Genomic DNA, 20,759 nt, shown 5'->3' with positions numbered 1-20,759 from the left:
CCTCTACCCAGGGTCGATGACAGCCTGGAGCCCCTGTCTGGCAGCCGTTATTTCAGGACGCTCGTCCTGGTCAGCGGGTACTGGCAGGTACCCTTAGATGCAGAGGCGCAGGAGAAGTCGGCCTTCTCGAAACGGTCCGGATTATGGAAATGAAATGTGTTGCGTTTCGGACTGACATCCGTCCCCACCACCTTCACAAGACTCATGGAATGTGTGCTACACGGCGTCTACTAGAAAACGCTGCTATTGTATCTGGACGATGTTATAGTCATCGCCCCGGACTTTGATACGCATCTGCAATGGCTGGAGGAGGTCTTCCAGAGACTCCACATAATATGGTTAAATATAGATTAACCTCCATTCTCCTATCTCCTTCTGCAGCATAACGATGCTGACGCTTGTTAGTTAAAACCATAGGCTGTGTGCTCCAATCTTTAACCACCCGATGCTCAGAAATTTCTGAGTTACCTTCGATGGAACTGGAAGCACTATTGAAATTCTGTTTTTCCTCAATAAAATGAGTCGATGCAGCATGTACGATTTAGTAAGTTTTCTAACGACAAGAATCTTCAATATCACAGACAATGTGTTTTATTAGCGATAACATTGATTTTGACCTATTTAGAAATTTCGTGTTGGTGATTGGCTAAGGAAGAGATGCTATATTTATCGCTCACGGACTCTTTCAGATGCGCTCACTGTAGACGGCACAAATAAAGCACCCATTTGAACCTTGAGCGCTGTAAATAATGATTTCATTAAAACGCTTTTATCTCTGGACAAGGCTAGTCTACAAAGACAAAAAAGACATCAAACTGTAGCTGATGTTTTAGCCTTATATTGGTCTTAATTTCATTTGAATGACTTCAATTATGCCATCACATCTTTAAGGCTTACTCAAGTGAGCATGTCTCTGCTGATTGGATTTGTGAGCAAAAGGTTATTTTATATTAAAGCACATAATTTACTTAGTTTTTTATTTTATACTTCAATACATCAGAATCTTGGCTTTCGAATGAGCCTATATTCAATACATAAAGAATAATAGAACTATGAAAAACAGGGTGTCAAAAGTATGTCCTGCAAAAAAAAACACTTGGTTCAGGTTCTCAAAATGTGATGTCACAATTATTATTTAGCCTTAGGTAGTCAATCCCTTTTGCTGCCATTGGAGCTGCGCTTTTCTGTGACAATCGGTGCTGTTAAACCCAGAGAGCGCTAATAATAAATTAGGATTCTAGATAATCAACCATGCCCGGGATCGTGCTAACGCTCGACCAATACAAACACATGTTCTGGGTTAATTAATTATGCTTCAATAAATGTGCTGTCGTTGATAAAGGTAATGAAATCACATTGATTAAATTGTAACCTGCGGGGTTGCGTGGCCCTAGGACTATATGTTAATCGCACTTTCGCGAGATAACGCAATGCTAGAAACTAATTAGTCTCAGTCGCGACCCTCGACATCACAATAAAATGAGAGGGCTAGTGCATAATATCATCGGGAAAACATTGTATGGTGCTTGGAATCTGAGTTATTTATCATAGAAATAATCTGTAATTGGAGAACTAATGACACTGATTCCTTTGTCATCTTCATTGGTTCTCTGGAGTTGTCCTATCTTCGCCTGACACTAGCGTCATTATCGTAGTTGATAAATATAAGCAGTAAGCAATAAAATAGGCGGTAAGAGCACGCAACACCGCATATGAAAATTGTGATGGCACAATTTCCGAGCCTATGCCAGTAAACATTTCTGTGGTAGAGCTCTGGGGAAATCATATAAACACCAACCAATGTCTGTCTCACCATGGAAAACAATAGCTCATTCGAAAGCCAAGAGTCTGATGTATTGAAATATACAATAAAAAGTTATGTAATTTATATGCTTTAAAGGTAACTAAGTTTGCTATACACTCATACCGTTATTGCTTGTTCAACACTTGTATGTTTGTACTTGCAGGACAAGTCGATATAGTTTGTTTAGCTTGAATATATTTTATTTTTATAACATCGGGGATAATAACTCAAATACATTCTCTTATTAAAGTAGATCTTTGTTATAGTATTAAGATAAAATGAAGATAAACTTCATTGCTAAATACAGTTGTGTTTTCTCACCTGTTTGATAAAGTGCTCACTCTGTGCTATGTAGGTTGAACACACTGACTGAGCTCAAGTCATTGGACTTATCAGACAATGACTTCTCCCAAGGTTTACCCTCTTCAATTAGCCAGCTGAGATCACTAGAGTCACTTAACTTGTCCTCCTGTTACCTGAGTGATTTTCTTCCATGGTAAGTCACATCGTGTTAATTATTAACTGACAACTCAATATTTTATTGCATTACCAGCAGCAGATAGTGGATTACAGATTAGGTGTTAATAATATATTCAGTATATTTTGTTTGTTAGTATTTATGGTATTTCAATAATAATAGGCTATATATTTATATTCTAATTGTTTCATTCGGTAATCAGACTATTTCACTGCTGAGTTTACTCCATAACAATGCATTTGTTGGTATAAATTGCATTAGAGTCAAATTTAATGAGTCCAAGGTCATTCAAAAGTCACTCCTTATATAAAATTTCTCAATCACTTTGGTCCAACCCACAGTTTTAACCATTGATAATTCTGTTCTTGCTTGAATATCACAGCCTTTCTGCAAGCAGTTGACTTGTAGCATTGATCTAGCTTCATCCAATAGGAAAGTGACAAGAGATCATAACTAACTAATAATATTAATCATTTCCTCCAACAAATTTAGAAAACCTGACATTGCTTGACCATAATGAAACCTCAACATAGTCATTAATTTGGTCAAGTGTGATTGGTAACACAATTTTGTCTTTTGTTCTGTACTTGGAAGAATTGTACTCTTGTGAACTCTGCCTTAAACTTTTTGGAAACGTCTTTACATGAAATTTGATAGTGAAGTGACACATGATATTAATGAAGGATTGTGTACTTGTCTGCCAAACAAAATTGGGGGAAGCAATGATGCTTGAGTTTTCATGAAGAATTCATAGTGAATTTTCCATGAGCTATTGTGGTCACACACAGCTATGAAGAATTGAGAGCTATACTCTCCACATACATGTATGTATCCCATATGTATACTTCCCACACATGTACCCCATATGCATACTCCCTATATTTGTATGCCATGTGCATATTTGAGTAGCTGAGTATAATCCATGCTAGACAGTTTTTACGATGAAAGAAATAGGTCTTACAGCATCTTATATGCATATGTATGCATACATACCATAGACCTATTAACTATACTAGACTGGGCAATGCGAAGCCACGGTGTCCTACATAAATAGCCACATTCCTCGCGACGTAACGTCAACGCTTTGTTCACTTGCAGCTGGTCAGGCAAGCGAGTCATCATTGTTTACATTGAAAGAATGGCTGAGACAGCTTTGTTGCTACATGTAATTTGACATAACTACTAAAGTACACAAGATATTGGTTTAAAATTTTAGATGCAAAGCTTATACATTATGCTTTTCCTATCCTGCAAATTTTTAAACATAAAGTTGAATATTTCATATGAAAAGTGCCAGTAAAAATGTATATATCTATTCAAAAAAATATTGCAAAACTATCAATGTTGCCCTACGCTATGGGCTAACATATGTCAAATAGCTAGGTGTACAAACTGATTTCAAATGCATACACACTGGTAAATGGTATAGTTAATAGGTCTATGATACATACATACATATGCATCATAGACCTATTAATTACATGTTTACTAGACTGGGCAAAGCAAAGCCAAGGTGTCCAACATAAATAGCTGCATTATTTGTGACACAAAATGTTTGCTTCATTCACTTTCACCTAGTCAAGTGAGTGAGTCATCATTGTTTACATTGAAAGAATGAAGAGACATTTTTGTTGACATGTAATTTGATATAACTACGAAATTACACAAGTACTACACATGTATAATATGCATTATCTATCCTGAAAATTTGTAAACATAAAGTTGAATATTTCATATGTAAAGTGCAAGTAAAAATGTACACTGATCCATTCCAAAAATAATCCAAAGTTACCAAAAATGAAATACCAGTGACCTGCAGGCTAACTTAGTCCCCAATGGTAACATGGCCCTGCACAGAATCGGTTGACTTGTCCAGACTAAGCTATTTTTGGATCGCCATACTATCCATCACGAAACTGTATAAATTGATTGCACATGTCTTTCCGTGGCGTCTGTTAGAAAGCCAGGATCACATTATACAGACTCGAGCCAGCGTCTTAGAGTTCATGCTTTAGGAAGTTTGAACAATGCTCTGAGATAGGCGTATGCTTTTGGAGAGTAGTAGTACACGGTGATAGCAAATTCTTTGATTTTTGTATCGTAGACCATTTTTGTTTTTGTATTCTAGTTTTTTGCTTTATTTTCTACTAGCTCTTGCAGGCAAACATCTATTGAGTCAAGCTTAGCGCTTTGGATTTGATTTTCTTGAAGTAATGCAAGCTAATTCTTCTGATTACGTGCGGTGTTTTAAAGCCTTTGAAGCTTGTAGTTAAGCGTTTTTGACTTTTTTAAAAGATTCGGTTTACGTATCTGTGGTGTGATCTTTGGTCTACCTCGTGGCCACTTATGTAATAGGGTGGAGAGCAGCCTCTTCAGATTGCTTGGTGACTGTTGGCTCTTTAGAGCAAAGTTAAGGATTTATGGCTGGCTCATCTTGGTCCGTTGTAGATGATGTAGATGGTGTTGGTCAGCATCGCAGTCGTCTATGCTTTGGTCGTGTAGGTTGTAAGTATTATGGCAGAGAATCAAATATACTTGGTACAGCAGTAGGCTTTAGTATGGCAGCTATTGTCATATCATGAGGTCTACGATAGGAGTCTGTTTTGAAGTGGTGACTACAGAGCGCAGAGTATTTGGAAGGCATCCAGTCCTTACATTTCACAGCGTAAATCCACTTGTTACGTCTCTCTAAGTGTTTTTTTTCCGATGGAAAAGTGTAAAACAGAGTTTAATGTCCTTTGCTGGAGTATTAAAACACACAAATGCGCAGCAAAATTTTTTACTCTCCATGATTTGCAAAATAATCAGTAAATGCTTACATTCTTATGAGACCATCATGAAATAAAGATCTTTCTGGTTGGGTTTAGTTACACTCTTGAATATAGCACAACCATCACCATACTCATTTACTAGCCTATGTCCACCTGTCATGGTGATGAAAAACTTCATGAAATGAGCAACACTTCGTCTACTACGTACTTGGAACCTCTTTGTGTGAAAAAACTTCAAATTGTAGTGCCAGCAAAGAATTTTAGAAAACCATTTTGGAAAAAACTTTAATAATAATTATTATTGTTACCTATATAAAACATTCTTGCTGATGGTTGGCTAATAAAGCGATCTTATATTTATCCCTTGAGGACTCTTTTCAGATGTATAACTCGTTACGTCACAAATGAAGCACCCGTAGGAATCTGAGCTTTTAAAAAGATGGCCTCATTCAAATGCATATATCTCTGGATAGGTTTAGTCTACAAAGACAAAATATACATCAAATTGTAGCTGATGTTTCAGCCTTTTATTAGTGTTGTTTTCATTAAATCAACCTTTTTGACGCAACCATCTTTATATAGGGGAGCGGCTAATAGTTCGGAAAATACGGTATACTCCCTACACATGTACCCTTTATACATACTCCATGCACATGCACCTCATATGCATACTCCTCTACGGATTATATAAGCGTTGTTGCAGGAGGTTTTGGTGGTTGCATAGCTAGGCTGCTGCAGAATGTCAATTTTGGTTGAACAATGACTGCTCTCAGTGTAAGTATTAACTAGCAAACATAACTGCACTTTGATATCGATATCAGTCATGCTCTTTAGAAACATCCAAACTTCATCTGTTCTGTCTGGATAAACTTGGCCTGGAGCTTGCAAAAGTTAAAAATACGATCGTCGCTGGCAACTAACAGCGGCACTCAGATTATAGGTACCCATAAGATAAATTAAAGGTGAATTTCGTTGCTAAATACTACTGTATGTTCTCACCTGTGTGATAAAGTGCTCACTCTGTGCTATGTAGGTCAAACACACTGACTGAACTCAAGTCATTGGACTTATCATGGAATGACTTCTCCCAAGGTCTACCCTCTTCAATAAGCCAGCTGAGATCACTAGAGTCACTTAGGTTGTCTAACTGTTGGCTGAGTGATCTTCCTCTACCGTAAGTCACATTGTGTTAAAGATTAACTTGCAGCTCAATTTTTCAATGCATTAACAACAGCATTAATCATCAACATTCCAGTATGAGTTTCCATAATATTTGCAGTGTAATTTATTTGTTGGTATTTATGATATTTCATTAATAATAATAATAAGCTATATTATTATATTCAAATTGTTTGGAAACCAGATTATGTCGCTGTGCTCTGTTTTGTATGCAACAATTATTTTTATCCTGCTCTATAAATTGCACTAGGGTCAATTTGAATGAGTTCAAGGGCATTCAGCACTCATTCCTCAGATAAAATTCCTCAATCTATTTGGTCTAATCCATCGATTTAAACATTGATAGTTCTGGTTCAGCTCATCTATCCCAGCCTTTCAGCAAGCAGTGGACTTATAGCATTGATCTAGCTTCAACCAATTGGAAGTTGACAAGAGCTCATAACTAACCAATCATATTAATATTTTCCTTTAATAAATTTAGGAAACCTGACATTGCTTGACCGTCATGAAACCTTTACATACTCATCATTTTGGTTTAGTGAGTTTGGTTGCAAAACTTTCTCCTTTGTTAGATTTTTTGAAGAGTCGTACTCTTGTGAACTAAAGTTTCTGAGGAATTTTTTCATATGAAAATTGATGATAAAGTGACATATGATAGTCAAGTGTGTGCTTGTTTTTTAAACAGATTTGAGAGTAGGCGATGATGCTTGGATAATTATGAAAAATTCATGGTACAGTCTCTATGGACCATTGTTGCCACACACAGCTACGAAAGGCTGACAGTTATTAAAGATATATTGGCTCATTTGCCATCAAGCTCTAAATACTTTGTGTTGTTTTTTCTGGAACAGCAAACTCACTGAAGGATTTCGGAATACTGGTTACAAAAATGGTTAACTGGATATAACAAAATGAGAATTATGGTTTTGTTTACCTCCATTAGAGAAAGTATGTAATGCAGGCATGTTAGATTATGTCAGTAAGTCAGCAGACTAGCCTGAAGAGAGTCAAATATATGACTATCTGTAGATGACACTTTGGTTCACTAGACAATAGGAGGAACTGCTGAACAGCCTGGTAGTAACTGTGTGTGATGTAAAGTCCTCAGTTATGAAAACAATATAGCTGATGACATATCTGGACAATAGAGCTTATGTTACTGAGAAGCAGGCAAACACCAAACTAAAGCTACTCAGCTGGGCTAGTCTTTTTATATGGATCTACCCCATCAGTGTACCTGAAACACACATAGCTATCCAGCTTTTAAGTGAAAGACTTGTGGATTAAGGTTCTATTATTCGCTATTTACTTCAAAGTTATTTAATTCGTTATTACATCTCTATATCATTAACATTACAAACACATTAGCAGTTCATCATGAGTGTGCTCTCCAGTATGGATCATTTTCAAGAGGTCCATCTAACAGTGATATCATCAATATATCATGTCGTATGGAGGTATGAAAAGGAAGTAGAGAGAAAAATACATGTTTTAATACTGAAAGAGTGCATAAAGTTTCCAGCACTGGTTCAGTGTTAGTGGCCATTGAAATATAAGGTTGTTATTAAATAAGACCAACTTGTTATGTAGCCTGTTTAGATGTGTAGGTTCAGAATGTGGTTGGATTTAACCAATCATGCTTTAATCTTCCTGTAAAGTATAACAGAGACTCCCATGTCATGTTGCTATGCATTGTCTACAAAACAGGATATTGGAGTTTTTTATAATGAAAGTACAATAGTTGTGGCGCTTTACAAGTCATGAATTGATTATCTTGAGGATTGTTAGAAATACCAAGTTTTTGAATGCATATAATTAATTATATGACATTGTTTAACATTAAGGTATGCTGGGATTATATTCTTTGCAGGCTGAACACTCTTACTAGGTTGAAAAAGCTAGATCTATCACAAAACCTTCTCTCTGATGGTCTACCAGAAGTAGTCAGCCAGCTCAACTTATTGGAGTCACTTAACTTGTCTCACTGTAGACTCAAAGGACTACCTCCAACGTAAGTCATATTATATAAGCCTTTACTGTAAGTGTTCACTCAAATAATTCAGTTTAAACTTCTATGTAGAGCTCTGTCAGGGAAAACACCATCTTTCCTGGTGGATAATATACAGAAATACAAATAAAAACTATGGAAGTAGGCAATTTCTTTGCCAGAAGGCATTATTTTGCCCAAAAGAGTAAAAGTATGAAAGCTTTATTGGCCTTTCCTATCTACAAATATATTTCGTAAGTCGAGGCAAAACTTTTGCCAGAAGACATCTCGTAACTTGAGAATTTTGTTCGAGATTCTTTCACAACTCAAGGTTCCACTGTATATTGTAATCAGGCTGTTGATATTAAAGTGACACTTTATGACAAAATCAAGCTGTTGACATTAAAGTTCCGCTGTATATCATATACAAGCTGTTGATATTAAAGTTCCACTGTATATCATATACAAGCTGTTGGTATTAAAGTTCCACTGTATATCATAATCAAGCTGTTGGTATTAAAGTTCCACTGTATACCATATACAAGCTGTTGGTATTAAAGTTCCACTGTATATCATATACAAGCTGTTGACATTAAAGTTCCACTGTATACCATATACAAGCTGTTGACATTAAAGTTCCACTGTATACCATATACAAGCTGTTGACATTAAAGTTCCACTGTATATCATATACTAGCTGTTGATATTAAAGTTCCACTGTATATCATATACAAGCTGTTGGTATTAAAGTTCCACTGTATATCATATACAAGCTGTTGGTATTAAAGTTCCACTGTATACCATATACAAGCTGTTGACATTAAAGTTCCACTGTATACCATATACAAGCTGTTGACATTAAAGTTCCACTGTATATCATATACTAGCTGTTGATATTAAAGTTCCACTGTATATCATATACAAGCTGTTGGTATTAAAGTTCCACTGTATATCATAATCAAGCTGTTGGTATTAAAGTTCCACTGTATACCATATACAAGCTGTTGGTATTAAAGTTCCACTGTTTATCATATACAAGCTGTTGGTATTAAAGTTCCATTGTATATCATATACAAGCTGTTGGTATTAAAGTTCCACTGTATACCATGACCAAGCTGTGGCTATTAAAGTCAATGTATTACCCTAATGTACTGCTAGCTGTTTTAATTAGAACTTGTTTCCACTATCATCAGCACCAGGTCCAACATTAGCCAATTATGTTGTCCTTGCTTAGTTTTTGCTTAATGGAAAGTTCCAGAGATCAGTGGTGCTACGGTTGAGTATTTACTTGTTCTGGCTTATAAGGTAGCCTGTCTAAAAGCCTGGCTACGCACTGCTGGCTACACATGTACACCAACACAACCACCGTGTCACCATTACTTTGTTGATGCTGCTGTTGGTGCTGGTCTATGTCAGTGGAGACTACACCAGCAGGTCTTTGATTGGCAGAAAGAGTTGACTACCAAATCGCATATTCACAATTCCATATTATTGATTTTGGCCGCAATTCATTTTAGCTGCAAGTCCTCTTCGATTGTTTTTGAACTATGATTAGGTTTTACACAAATAATCATTTAGATTAGAGATGCCCCGATTCTAATTTCACCAGCCGATTCAGATACCGATTCGATATACCGATTCTTAATGAAAAATAATCCGATTCAGATACCGATTCAGATTCTTTTGTGTTGCATAGATAGTTGTTCATTTGTTATGCAAGTATAAATATAATGCCAAGAAAATATAAATATTAATGTATTTATTTGTTTGTATTTATGAAAAAAGATATACATGTATATATATTCACATACTGACATACCGTGCATCTAATAACAAAACAGTCCATGTTTCTTGAAATATGTTATTATTAATGGTAATTACAGTTAGTGGTACAGTTTTCTCTGTGATAATGCAGTCTCTTTTCTACTGCTGAACGAACGGCTGCGCCTGTACAAGTCTAAAGCAAATAAATGCGTCTTTTAATTACCGTTAGTGATTCAATTATCTCAGTGAGACATCTTTATCTTCTATCACTATCGATGTAGCCAGTCGTACTGAAGGACTCGCACGCTACAGATGATGGAGGGCAGGCTAAACACCAATAAGCCACTGAGGTTATTTTATGCAATACAAACAATACATCATATCGTCAGGATCAAGAGAGAGATAGATAACTTTATGCATCAACTGCTCAAATTACTTTCGCAATGCTAGTAAATAGAAACATTACACCGCATTCTTGTTGCTCGTTATGGTTCTCTTGTTTGTGATTGGCTGCAACAAATCATATCGCTGTAATTGGGAAATACCGCACTTGGTGATTACGTCCTGACTAAAGCCAAAATATTATGCAGCTGTGTGGATGTTTATTAGGCTATAGACATGAAATATATTGTTAGGAAGGCTCGGAAATCATTAGATAAAAGCAAGGAACTTGCAGCTGATGATTTGTTATTAAAGTAGCAGGCTGAAATACAGGTTTCTGCTAAATGTTTGATATGTAAAAAGTATCTGAAGTGTCCGATTTTTTAAGAAAAGATCGGCCGATACCGATTCAGATACTTAATACCCATATCGGCACCGATACCGATTCCGATATTGAAATCGGGGCAACTCTAATTTAGATGCACAAAGATAATCTGCACGTAACTGTCATAGTAAAACTGCTGGTGTAAATGGGAATTGTCCACATAATCTTTTAAAAAGTAAAAATATCACTGTAAAAATAACTGCACCGAGGTTATTGCTATCAGCAATTGTTTGTGATACATTCTAATAAGACAATTGATAAGCAGGTGATACATTAATAATGGTCATGGGATATTCGTTCAGGGCACCTTGACTGTCACATGACTGAGGTCATTTCTCATTGGTCAAAACAATTGTCAAAATGACTTGTCATTTAGTAGCTGATGGGTATGTAACTATAGTGAATATATCCACTAGCTGTAGGCTATATATTTTATTAGTATGCAAGAGCCAGGTTTCGACTTCATTTGGCAATATTCACATAGTTTCTTGTTTAATTCTTGTTCAACATAAAGGTATCATGTGATTATATGCTTTGCAGGTTGAACACTCTTACTAGGCTGAAAGTGCTAGATCTGTCACATAACTCTTTCTCTGAAGGTCTACCAGAAGTAGTCTGCCAGCTCAACTTGTTGGAGTCCCTTAACTTGTCCCGTTGTAAACTCACAGGACTACCTGCAACGTAAGTCATATTATATGAGCCTCTACTGCAAGTGTTCAGTCAAACTTATGGAATTTTTAAATATGTTAGGATGTTACAGCAGAAATATTAGATGGTTTCAATTACTGACTAATAATAATTCTATTCTTTTTGTAAAGATATATTATAAACAATCTGCTTGGCTACAGAAAACCATTCCTAGCAACTTTTTCAAAAAATCTGATAAAAAGTTCTGTTTGATTTCTATCCATTACCAAGCTGGTTTCTACTTTATTTGTTTATCGCTATACTTGGATTATTACAATTACCACAAGTTGTCACCTCATGGGTCAATTATTGGTCAAAAATTATTTCAACCAGCCCTGATTACTGGCAGCTATTCCAGGTACTCTGTATGTTACCTGTCTCATTCATTGCACATGGAATATTTTATGTTTAAGATTATTAAACTCTCCTGAAAAATTACTTAAGTGTGTATCTTTATACATATTGTGCTGCCATGACTGGCAGCAACTTTATTGTCAGCTACAGACCCCTAGTACTCGCAACATCTACTTGCATTGGTTAGATGTTAGCTTGTTCAAGTCAGCTGCTCATAGCGGTGAAAAGTGAAGGCGGCACCTAAATTGGTAGTTGCACCTGTTTCAAGTGGTGGAGTCATTGTTCTGTCATAAAGAAATGTTTTGTCTTGTGCAATACATTTCATGAGCAGCAAACACTAGGGCAAGCCAGGCCTTCCAATGGAGTACAAACCTTTTGCCTTTTGTTATAAATATCTTATTTAAAGACTTCTCACTTTTTATCTTCTAACCCTACTTTAAGTTTCTGAGTTACATAGCAGGACAAAAGGTATTCCTAAACCCTGTAATGACTTCTGACTCCCACTAATAATCATATACATGAAGAATGTTTGGTTTCATTAGAACATTCCTGTTAGAGTAATTTTTTTACATAAGTGAATTTCATTACAAAGTTTGGTTAATTAAATAATTATGGTCTTGTAAACCTGACCTAAAACTTAAACTTCTTATAAGTGTTAAAATGAAAGAAATGCTAGTATACATTCATGACAGATTTTTGCTGAACTTTATACACATGTATTATTCAGTCCTCAGTAATATATCACTGGTGCCAACTGGTGGAGGGAGCAGCAGGGTGCGTATTATGTATTAGTAAAGGTAGAGACAATTGAATGTTAATCAATCTCTAGCACCATTACATATGACTGTAATCAAGTTAGTTAGCTCTTGGTAATATCACTAGTATATACATGTATATACAGTCAAACATGGATAACTCGAACTTCAAGGGACCGAGCAAAAGTGTTCGAATTATCAGAGCGTTCAAGTTATCAGAGCACTGTCACAAGTCCATATATTTACTTATTTATTAGTAGATACATGTACATATACAAACTATAATATAAATCAAAAGCACAAATGGCTTGTTTCAAATTAAATGCTTCTCATGTAAAGTTTAAAACGTTTTCATGAAAAAGTATAGAGATTTTTCTATCACTTGAGGTTGGTTTGTTGTTTGAGGTGATGTTATTGCCAAGACGTTTTTCAGATTGACATTGGCAAAACTTGATCGTTGTTGAAATGCTCAAAAGAAAAGACATTTTTTTCTTTTGGGGTTTTACCCACGATCAATTTTGCCGTTTTTTCTTGAAGTTTATGCAGATTACCTTACTTTACCTGGTATTCGTTAAGAGCAACACTCCGAGGCAGTTTAATTAGAAGTTTTACGAGGTTTTACGGTATATTCTATATCACTCACGCTTTTTTAATAGATACTTATTGAATGTACACACGTATTCTGTGTTTAGGTCAAACGATGAATAGTTTTTTGTAGCTCAGACAACGTATACATTTAATTACAACATTTTTTAAGACGTTTTAAACATTCAACATTCCGACGTTGATTCAACACGGAATCAACGTCGGAAAACTATTCATCACGGGCTAGCCGGGTCACGCACTCAAGGATTTTCGCCACGCACATACAAAACAACATGCGATTTTTGTTTTGTATGTGCGTGGCGAAAATCCTTGCACGCGTGATCCGGCTAGCCCGTGCTATTCATCGTATCGCAGTATAGATCAAATTTCACCAAACTTTTAGAAAAGTCGTTGACAAAAATATTTTGCCAATGGTGGTAATAACGACGCTTATGAAAAAACGAAAAGATGAAGTTTACCTCTATGGCTTTGAATAAAGTGATTTTCTAAAGCGATAACAACCGTTTCGGTAGCCGTTGGGCAAAAAAACAGTTCGAATTAACAGTGTTGAGTTCGAGTTATCTATAGTAATTTATCATTACGTGGGAACGGACCAAAGGAAATGTTCGAATTAACCATGTGTTCGAGCTATCCGTGGACGAGCTATCCATGTTTGACTATATATAAATATATATATATATATATATATATATACAGTTGACTGACGTATTTTCACCTATGACAACCTTGAAGTTACTGTGGCTAGTTAAGAAATACCTGCAACTGATTCACTTTCACTGTATGAATATCTCACACACCTGAAATCCATTCATGGAAAGTTACTAAAATAAGAAATTTAGTAACCTTTAACTATCAATAAACTGTCAAATAAAGCAATTTTTTACTGATTATGATTGCAATGAACACAGTGGTATATTATACTGTAAGGGTAAATACTGTTTAGGATATTTAATAGAAGCCTCAAACAGTCTACCTGAAAGCACAACAAGGCAAATGGTTACAATAAATCAAATTTGGACTTTTTAAAGTCTACAGAGAGCAAAGGTCTATCCTAATAAACTAAACATGTTGTACTTTTTCTGAAACAATAAAAGTAGTTGCATAGTGATCCTATTTGAATTGTTGTTATCAAACGTATTTAAATATTACAAAAGCAGCACATGCGAAGCTGCTTATTTTTAGCTGCACTAAAACTATGAATATAGCAAAACTTTTCAATTTCTCACATTAAATGTTCATACAAAGTATTGTATGCTGAGTGATTACAATGTCTAGCTGTCAGCATTTCAACAGTCCATCATGCAGACATCAAACCAAAGGAGACAAATCCATGATTTGTCTTGTATAAGTTCAAGCATGAAGTCGTGGTTACTGGACAAAGTTGTTAAACTTTTGGTGTCACCTCTATTTGATTGTTGCGTCAGTGATTACACGTCTGTTTCATTGTTGAGTTGAGGATGACGCAGGGAGGCTATCCACTGAGTGTACCAGTGCAGCTTGAGTTCAGATGAACAATCAATTTGATTTGAGATAAGAAAATAGAGGCATGTCATTGCTCTTTAGTTCATAAAGTAGTTATACTGATGACCGAGTGTCATGTTTATTTGTAATCACAATTAAAAAACTGGATTTTAGCGCCTGAGAAAATAGAAGGTATTCTATATATATAAATCTTCAAAGTTTGTCATTCAGTCTGTCCAGCTATAGTGATTAGTATCTAGTAATAAAAAATCTGCATCGTTGAAGATTTGATCTCAAAACCTCTCATTCACCAGATAATAAGCTAACCCATTGAGCTACCAAAGATGATATAGGTTCATTGGGCGATATAACGTCTTATTGGGGTTGAATATTGCATACTGATTCTGCCTACCGATACACGCAGCTGAAGCTTTGCTCTCACAGCTCTTAGTAAGTTTAGCAACATATGGATACAGTCTTACTCATATTAGCCATTGGCAATGGGCCAGGTTAATGGCAAATGATAGGCAATTGCTTTACCTGCCACTGTTTATAAGCTGTTTTTAGTAGCCATGCAATGCCGGTCATTCAGCCTTTTTTACCATAATAAGACCCGTGTCTGTCTGTATGAAGCCAGGCCAAGTGGCGTTAGGAAAATAAATTGTACTACATAGAAATCAAACCAGGATATTCATATTCCCAGCTAAGCACACTACCAACTGCTCCACAGGACCACATTGCAGCACCATGGAATAATTGTGTGCATAGTGATTACACATGATGATCTCTCACAGCACACATGACTGACATGGTACTAATCTTTACTATAATAAGAGCCGTGTCCGTATGTCCAAAGCCACGCTTAGAGGTTAGCAAAAATTCAACCCCCGGTAAAAACATCAAAGTTTTATATACATACTGTATGTATTAACGATGAGTAACAAAATAGTATAGTAACCTTAGTAACTATAGTTAGATATTCAGTGGTTATGATCTACAATACAATGCCACATTACTATGTACATCATTGTATGAAGTTCTTAGTTTTGAGACAAATATAGGGGCTAACTGCGGTGTAAGTGAGACTTGGACAGAAATGGGTTCGGTACACTAGACATTCGTGATGCTACATAACATAAACTTTGAATTTGCTTTTTATGAATTATCCCCTGGCAACACCGTCAACAATCCAGGCTCATGTAGCCTATGAACAAAGAAAGTTAGCAAAGGCTCTGGTCAGGGAGATAAAGATGAGTTTGATTAGAGTTTCACCACTTGGTTCCTTTTTACACAGATATATTTGGTACATTTTCAAAGTACTAAATAGTAAAATTAATTATCTAGAGCATGGTTTATGTACAAAATAATAACTGTTAACTTACTACTGTGATAAGGTTTATATGTCACTTTTTAGAGTGATAGTATTATAGTAAATACTATCACTCTAAAGTAGTGCTTGCTAGTATGAACAAGTAATACAATATAATCTACATATTTCTCTGCCAACACTTTTATGTTTTGACTTACAAAATGTATTGTATTACAAATGTAGCTTTCTAGCATATTCTAATAGACCAATTGTGAGTATTAGGACATTGTCTGTTGCAGTGTTGGTAAGCTGAAGATGCTCGACCATTTCGACATTTCTTTAAATGAAATTGACAAACTGCCTCCAAAAATATGGGCGCTGAAGGAGCTGGTCAGACTGGATCTTTCAGGAAATGAGGAGCTCATTGCTCTTAGCTCCCAAATTCTTTCTCTGAAGAACCTGCAAGCCTTATGGCTAGATGGTTGTGAAGCACTGCAAAACCCTCCTTGGAATGTTGCACGACAAGGTTTGCCTGCAATACAGCGATACTACAAAGATCTGGCAGGAGGAAAAGAGAAGCTGGTATCTGCCACTGTTGCAGTTATTGGTAAATGTAGATCGGGAAAAACCAGTTTAATCAAGACTATGCAGTGCGGGACACGAGTTCTAACTGGAACATCGAGATTGGTAGAACAAATTTTTACAAACGCATTCAACTTTGAAAAAGTATCATTTGATGAAAGATCTCTATATTTCGTTGATTTTGGAGGACAGGAAATCTTCCACCACGCATATAGACTGACCCTCAGAGAGAATTGCATCCCTGTCGTGGTAGTTAACATGCATATGTATGTAGAGGAATCGGAGAGAGTTGGGCCAAAAGAGTCTGTTCGAGCTTTTTTCTTTGACTGGATGGCCCATCTTTATCTAGCACATCCGAACATGCTACCTCCGGCTCTTGTGTTGACCCACAAAGATTTATTAGATGAAGAAAAGTTTGAAGAAGAAAAAACAAAGCTTTTACAATATTGCAACGAAGTACGCGATGAGATTCAAGATGAAGAGAATCGACTTGGGGTGGCAAATTTTTGTCGCATTGAAAGTTTCAGAGCAGACACAAACCTGTTCACTTCAGAGCGAATCTTCGAAGTGGGGTGGGAATATTCAGACGAGTTCACAAGACTGAGGGATCAGTTGTTGGAGCAAAGTCAAAAATATGTCATGGAGGTGCCTTGGCTCTGGAAACAAGTGGAAGAAGTTATAAGGTCCTTAAAGTCACACTTCACCACTTTTGAATCGCTGCTTGACAAAGTTCATGAGTCACACGGTGTTGTAAAGGAGCAGCTGGAGGTGATACTCCAATACTTGCATCTCAGTGGTAAGCTTCTTTGGTACAACGATGTTGAGGGTCTAGATCAACATGTTTTCCACAAGATATCTGCTGTTACAGACTTGCTCAATATCCTGTATGACCCTGATGGCGATTCCAAGTGGAACAAGCGAAGACAAAACTTCAAAAGCTGCAAAGTTCAAACTGTGACTTTGTTAGAAGAAGAGTTTGAGGAGTATGTGAGACAGTTTAAAGCCACAGGAGTGATCAGCTTTGTGCTGCTGGCTTACTTGATAAAAACTGAAACAGAATTTACTGAAGATGTTGAGCTATGGGTGGCATTGAAAATCCTTTCAAAATTTTGTATTTCCTATAGTTCGTTCGCAACCCACGATGCCAAATTCATAATTCCTCATTTTGCTCAAGGGTTTCAATCAACCTTGCCAACAACGAAGTTTGACTTACAGTTTCAGACAGATATTTTGTGCAAAGGGCTGGCACTTCCAAAGTACGCGTTTAATGAGCTGACAGTGAGGCTTTTGGAGCTATACTCCGACTCGTACAATACACCTATCGTGCATTGCAATGGAGTATCAATTGCAGTTGATAAATCCCAAGTTCACTTTACCCATGATGCTAAAGCCGGAAAGATAACAGCTACTGTTGCTTTTAACGTGGAAGAATTTCATGAAGCATGGAACAATCTCAGAGAAACTGTCAACGTGGCCATCAAACATCTGCGGGGAACCTGGAGAGCAACTCCATTGGTATGCATTTTCTACTGCGCCCACTGCAGACTAACTGGTCAGCAGCACCCAGAAAAAGTCATCAATCCTTCTTGGAGTCTTCTTTCACGCGCACAGCCAGACCCTAAAGGGATAAAGATGAGAGATGTAGTATGTGCCGGGGAAAGTGTGTCTTCAGTCTTTAAGTTTCCGAGTAAGTGTAAATATTTCTCCCACGTGATTATATTCAACTCAACAACAAGATACACAACCAACTTCTGACTTTGTTTTAGGTCAGCTTTTGTCAGAAGTTGACAAAAGGAAACTCAAGGAATACGTGTCAGCAAAACAAACAGCCACAGCATCAGGTAATCATCCATACCTGGCTGATTTTCCAATTATACAACTATGCATTAGTTTAATAATGCCAATGTGATTGGTTATTTCTGTATGAAGTTGTTTTATTATTATGATAACAAAGAATATTGAATGGTAACCTTTTATAATGAATAATCAGTATATTTATTTCTATTATCACAGCATGATGACATCTAGTAGTGCTTTAAATCATATTTCTACCAGTAGACTAATAATTATTTCATTGTGTAAGAGTTGTAAAACTCTACTCTTCTATTTGTTTTAGTGTCTGACATCATTCAACCAGACACCACTTCCGCCTGCCCTTCTGCTTTTAATGGAAACCCTGATCTGATCGGTTTATCATTTGTTGATGTGTGCAAAAATAGATACACAACTAATTTCTGACTTTGTTTGAAGGTCAGCCTTTGTCAGAAGATGAGAAAAAGAAACTCAAGGAATGCGTGTCAGCAAAACAAACAGCCAAAGCATCAGGTAAGCATCCATAGGTGGCTGATTTGTTACGAAAGCAACTAATGCATACACAAGTATGCATTAGTTTAGTAAAATAAATCAGATTGGCTATCTATGTATAAAGTTGGTTTATTATTATGATAATAAAGAATATTGAATAGTAATCTTTTATAGAGAATATTCAGGTTTATTTCTATTATCACAACAAGATAACATATTTCAGTGCTTTAAATCTTATTGCTACAAGTAATAACTACCTCATTGTGTATAAGTTGTAAAACTTTACTCTTCTATTTGTTTTAGTGGCTGGTATCATTCAACCATACACTACCTCCTCCTGCCCTTCTGCTTTCAATGAACGTCCTGGTCTGATAGGTTCATCGTATGCTGATGTTTGCAAGGCTATCTCTGATGGCAGCCCATCCCGCACATATAAGACAAAGATCAAAAACCTGTTCCATAACACTGATGTGGCAAGTACCTGAATTATGTTCATTTTATGAACTATACGATAAGAAAATAGTATTCATTAGGTATTTGAGTTCTCTCTTTTTGGCTATAAGATATAAAAGATAATTTGTTGTAAAATAATACAATAATCTATTGGACTGAAATATTTTAGTTATTTTAGTTATTAATATATAGTTATCTTAAATAAATTTTAATTTTTTATGTTTATCTTTTTTCATATATTTACTGAAAGTACTATTGTATATGTAATACAAGTGCATATAGCACTACATGTGCTATATGCACTACTGCAGTTACTATCTGATTGTAACTATAGCTAATATTCAACCTTGTTAAGGTATTCAGAATTGTATATTTGCTCATTGTTTGTTAACCCCGCAGAACCCAGGTGGTTAGAACCATGATAAAAAAAGTTTTATTTTGTAATCTAGTTTGTTTCAGCTTTCTTTTTGCAAGGGTAAAAAGAAAAAAAATCATCATGACTTTTTTTAATGTTTTTTTGCTTTGTGACGAATATGTCACATTGGGCATTACAGTGTAAATTAGGAGCAAGAGTTGAATATTGAATTTTTTATTATAATTATGAAATTGCATGTGCCAGTATCACTGAAATGACATAAATGATAGGACAATAAGATTGTGAACTGTTTCAGTTGAGCAGGACCTTTTTGGATCATGTACATGACAACTCTTACGCATGGAAGTCCACGAAACAATTACGTCTGTCCACAAAGCACAACCACACACCAGATTTACTGCGCATTGTGTTAGTGTTATTAATTTCACACAGCCTACACCTTCCTCTCTTTTCACTCTTTGCTGGCCAATGGGCCACTTGATCTTTTCTCACATTAGCACATGGAATGTTCAAAACCTTTTGCTTGGTTATCAGCGGGTTAGAAGATGTGCGTCGGCCATGCTTCTTGTCGCTGTCATTTGATACCAGGCACTCAGCTGCTATAGCCTGAAACTTGCGCTGCGGGAGCATTTTTTAGTCTGGAAGCTGCAACAAGCAGCATTCTCGCTTGTACATTAGCCAACTTTTGACCAGAGCCATGGAGAGAAAGTGCCAAAAGAGGTAGATATACCATTTCCTAGACCGTATTCTAAATCGGTACTTTGCCAGAAAGGAGTCGAGTATGTCAATTTCATCTATGTGGTTGTTGTAATCTGCCACAATTGCAGACATGGAAACATCAATCATTTTCTTTGTCTTCTTGTCCCATCTTCCAGCCATGCGCAGTGGCTCTACACAGGTATGGGTCGAGAGCAATGTCACTGCTGGTTGTCAAACCATCTAACAGCCGAAATGTTGTGAGTGTCTTCGACCCGAAAGTCAAGTGACCCTCTGCCTTCCTTCTTGAGCTCTTTTTCACCTTTGATGTTACAGTTTGGAAGCCGATTCTGTCTCACAGTGGCAGTGTACTGTAATCCCCACCCTAAAAGTTTCTCCAGGAGTGGAACGCTGGTAAATAAATCAT

At 36.4% G+C, this 20,759-nt stretch overlaps 1 protein-coding gene and 1 pseudogene across 1 annotated transcript; both read left to right on the top strand.

Annotated features, from left to right (window-relative positions):
- Positions 1-20,759, top strand: part of LOC137406865 (monocarboxylate transporter 12-like) — a 207,621-nt pseudogene that overhangs the window by 59,512 nt on the left and 127,350 nt on the right.
- Positions 17-20,579, top strand: LOC137406101 (malignant fibrous histiocytoma-amplified sequence 1 homolog). The gene is made up of 9 exons (XM_068092629.1): positions 17-87; positions 2,160-2,300; positions 6,087-6,227; positions 8,103-8,243; positions 11,290-11,430; positions 16,221-18,190; positions 18,754-18,828; positions 19,111-19,284; positions 20,464-20,579. The coding sequence occupies exons 1-9, from the start codon at positions 17-19 to the stop codon at positions 20,577-20,579; spliced, it is 2,970 nt and encodes a 989-aa protein (XP_067948730.1).

The sequence above is a fragment of the Watersipora subatra genome, chromosome 10 (genome assembly GCF_963576615.1).
Source record: "Watersipora subatra chromosome 10, tzWatSuba1.1, whole genome shotgun sequence".
NCBI classification, from domain to species: Eukaryota; Metazoa; Bryozoa; class Gymnolaemata; order Cheilostomatida; family Watersiporidae; genus Watersipora; species Watersipora subatra.
This window is presented reverse-complemented; position numbering and strand designations above follow the sequence as displayed.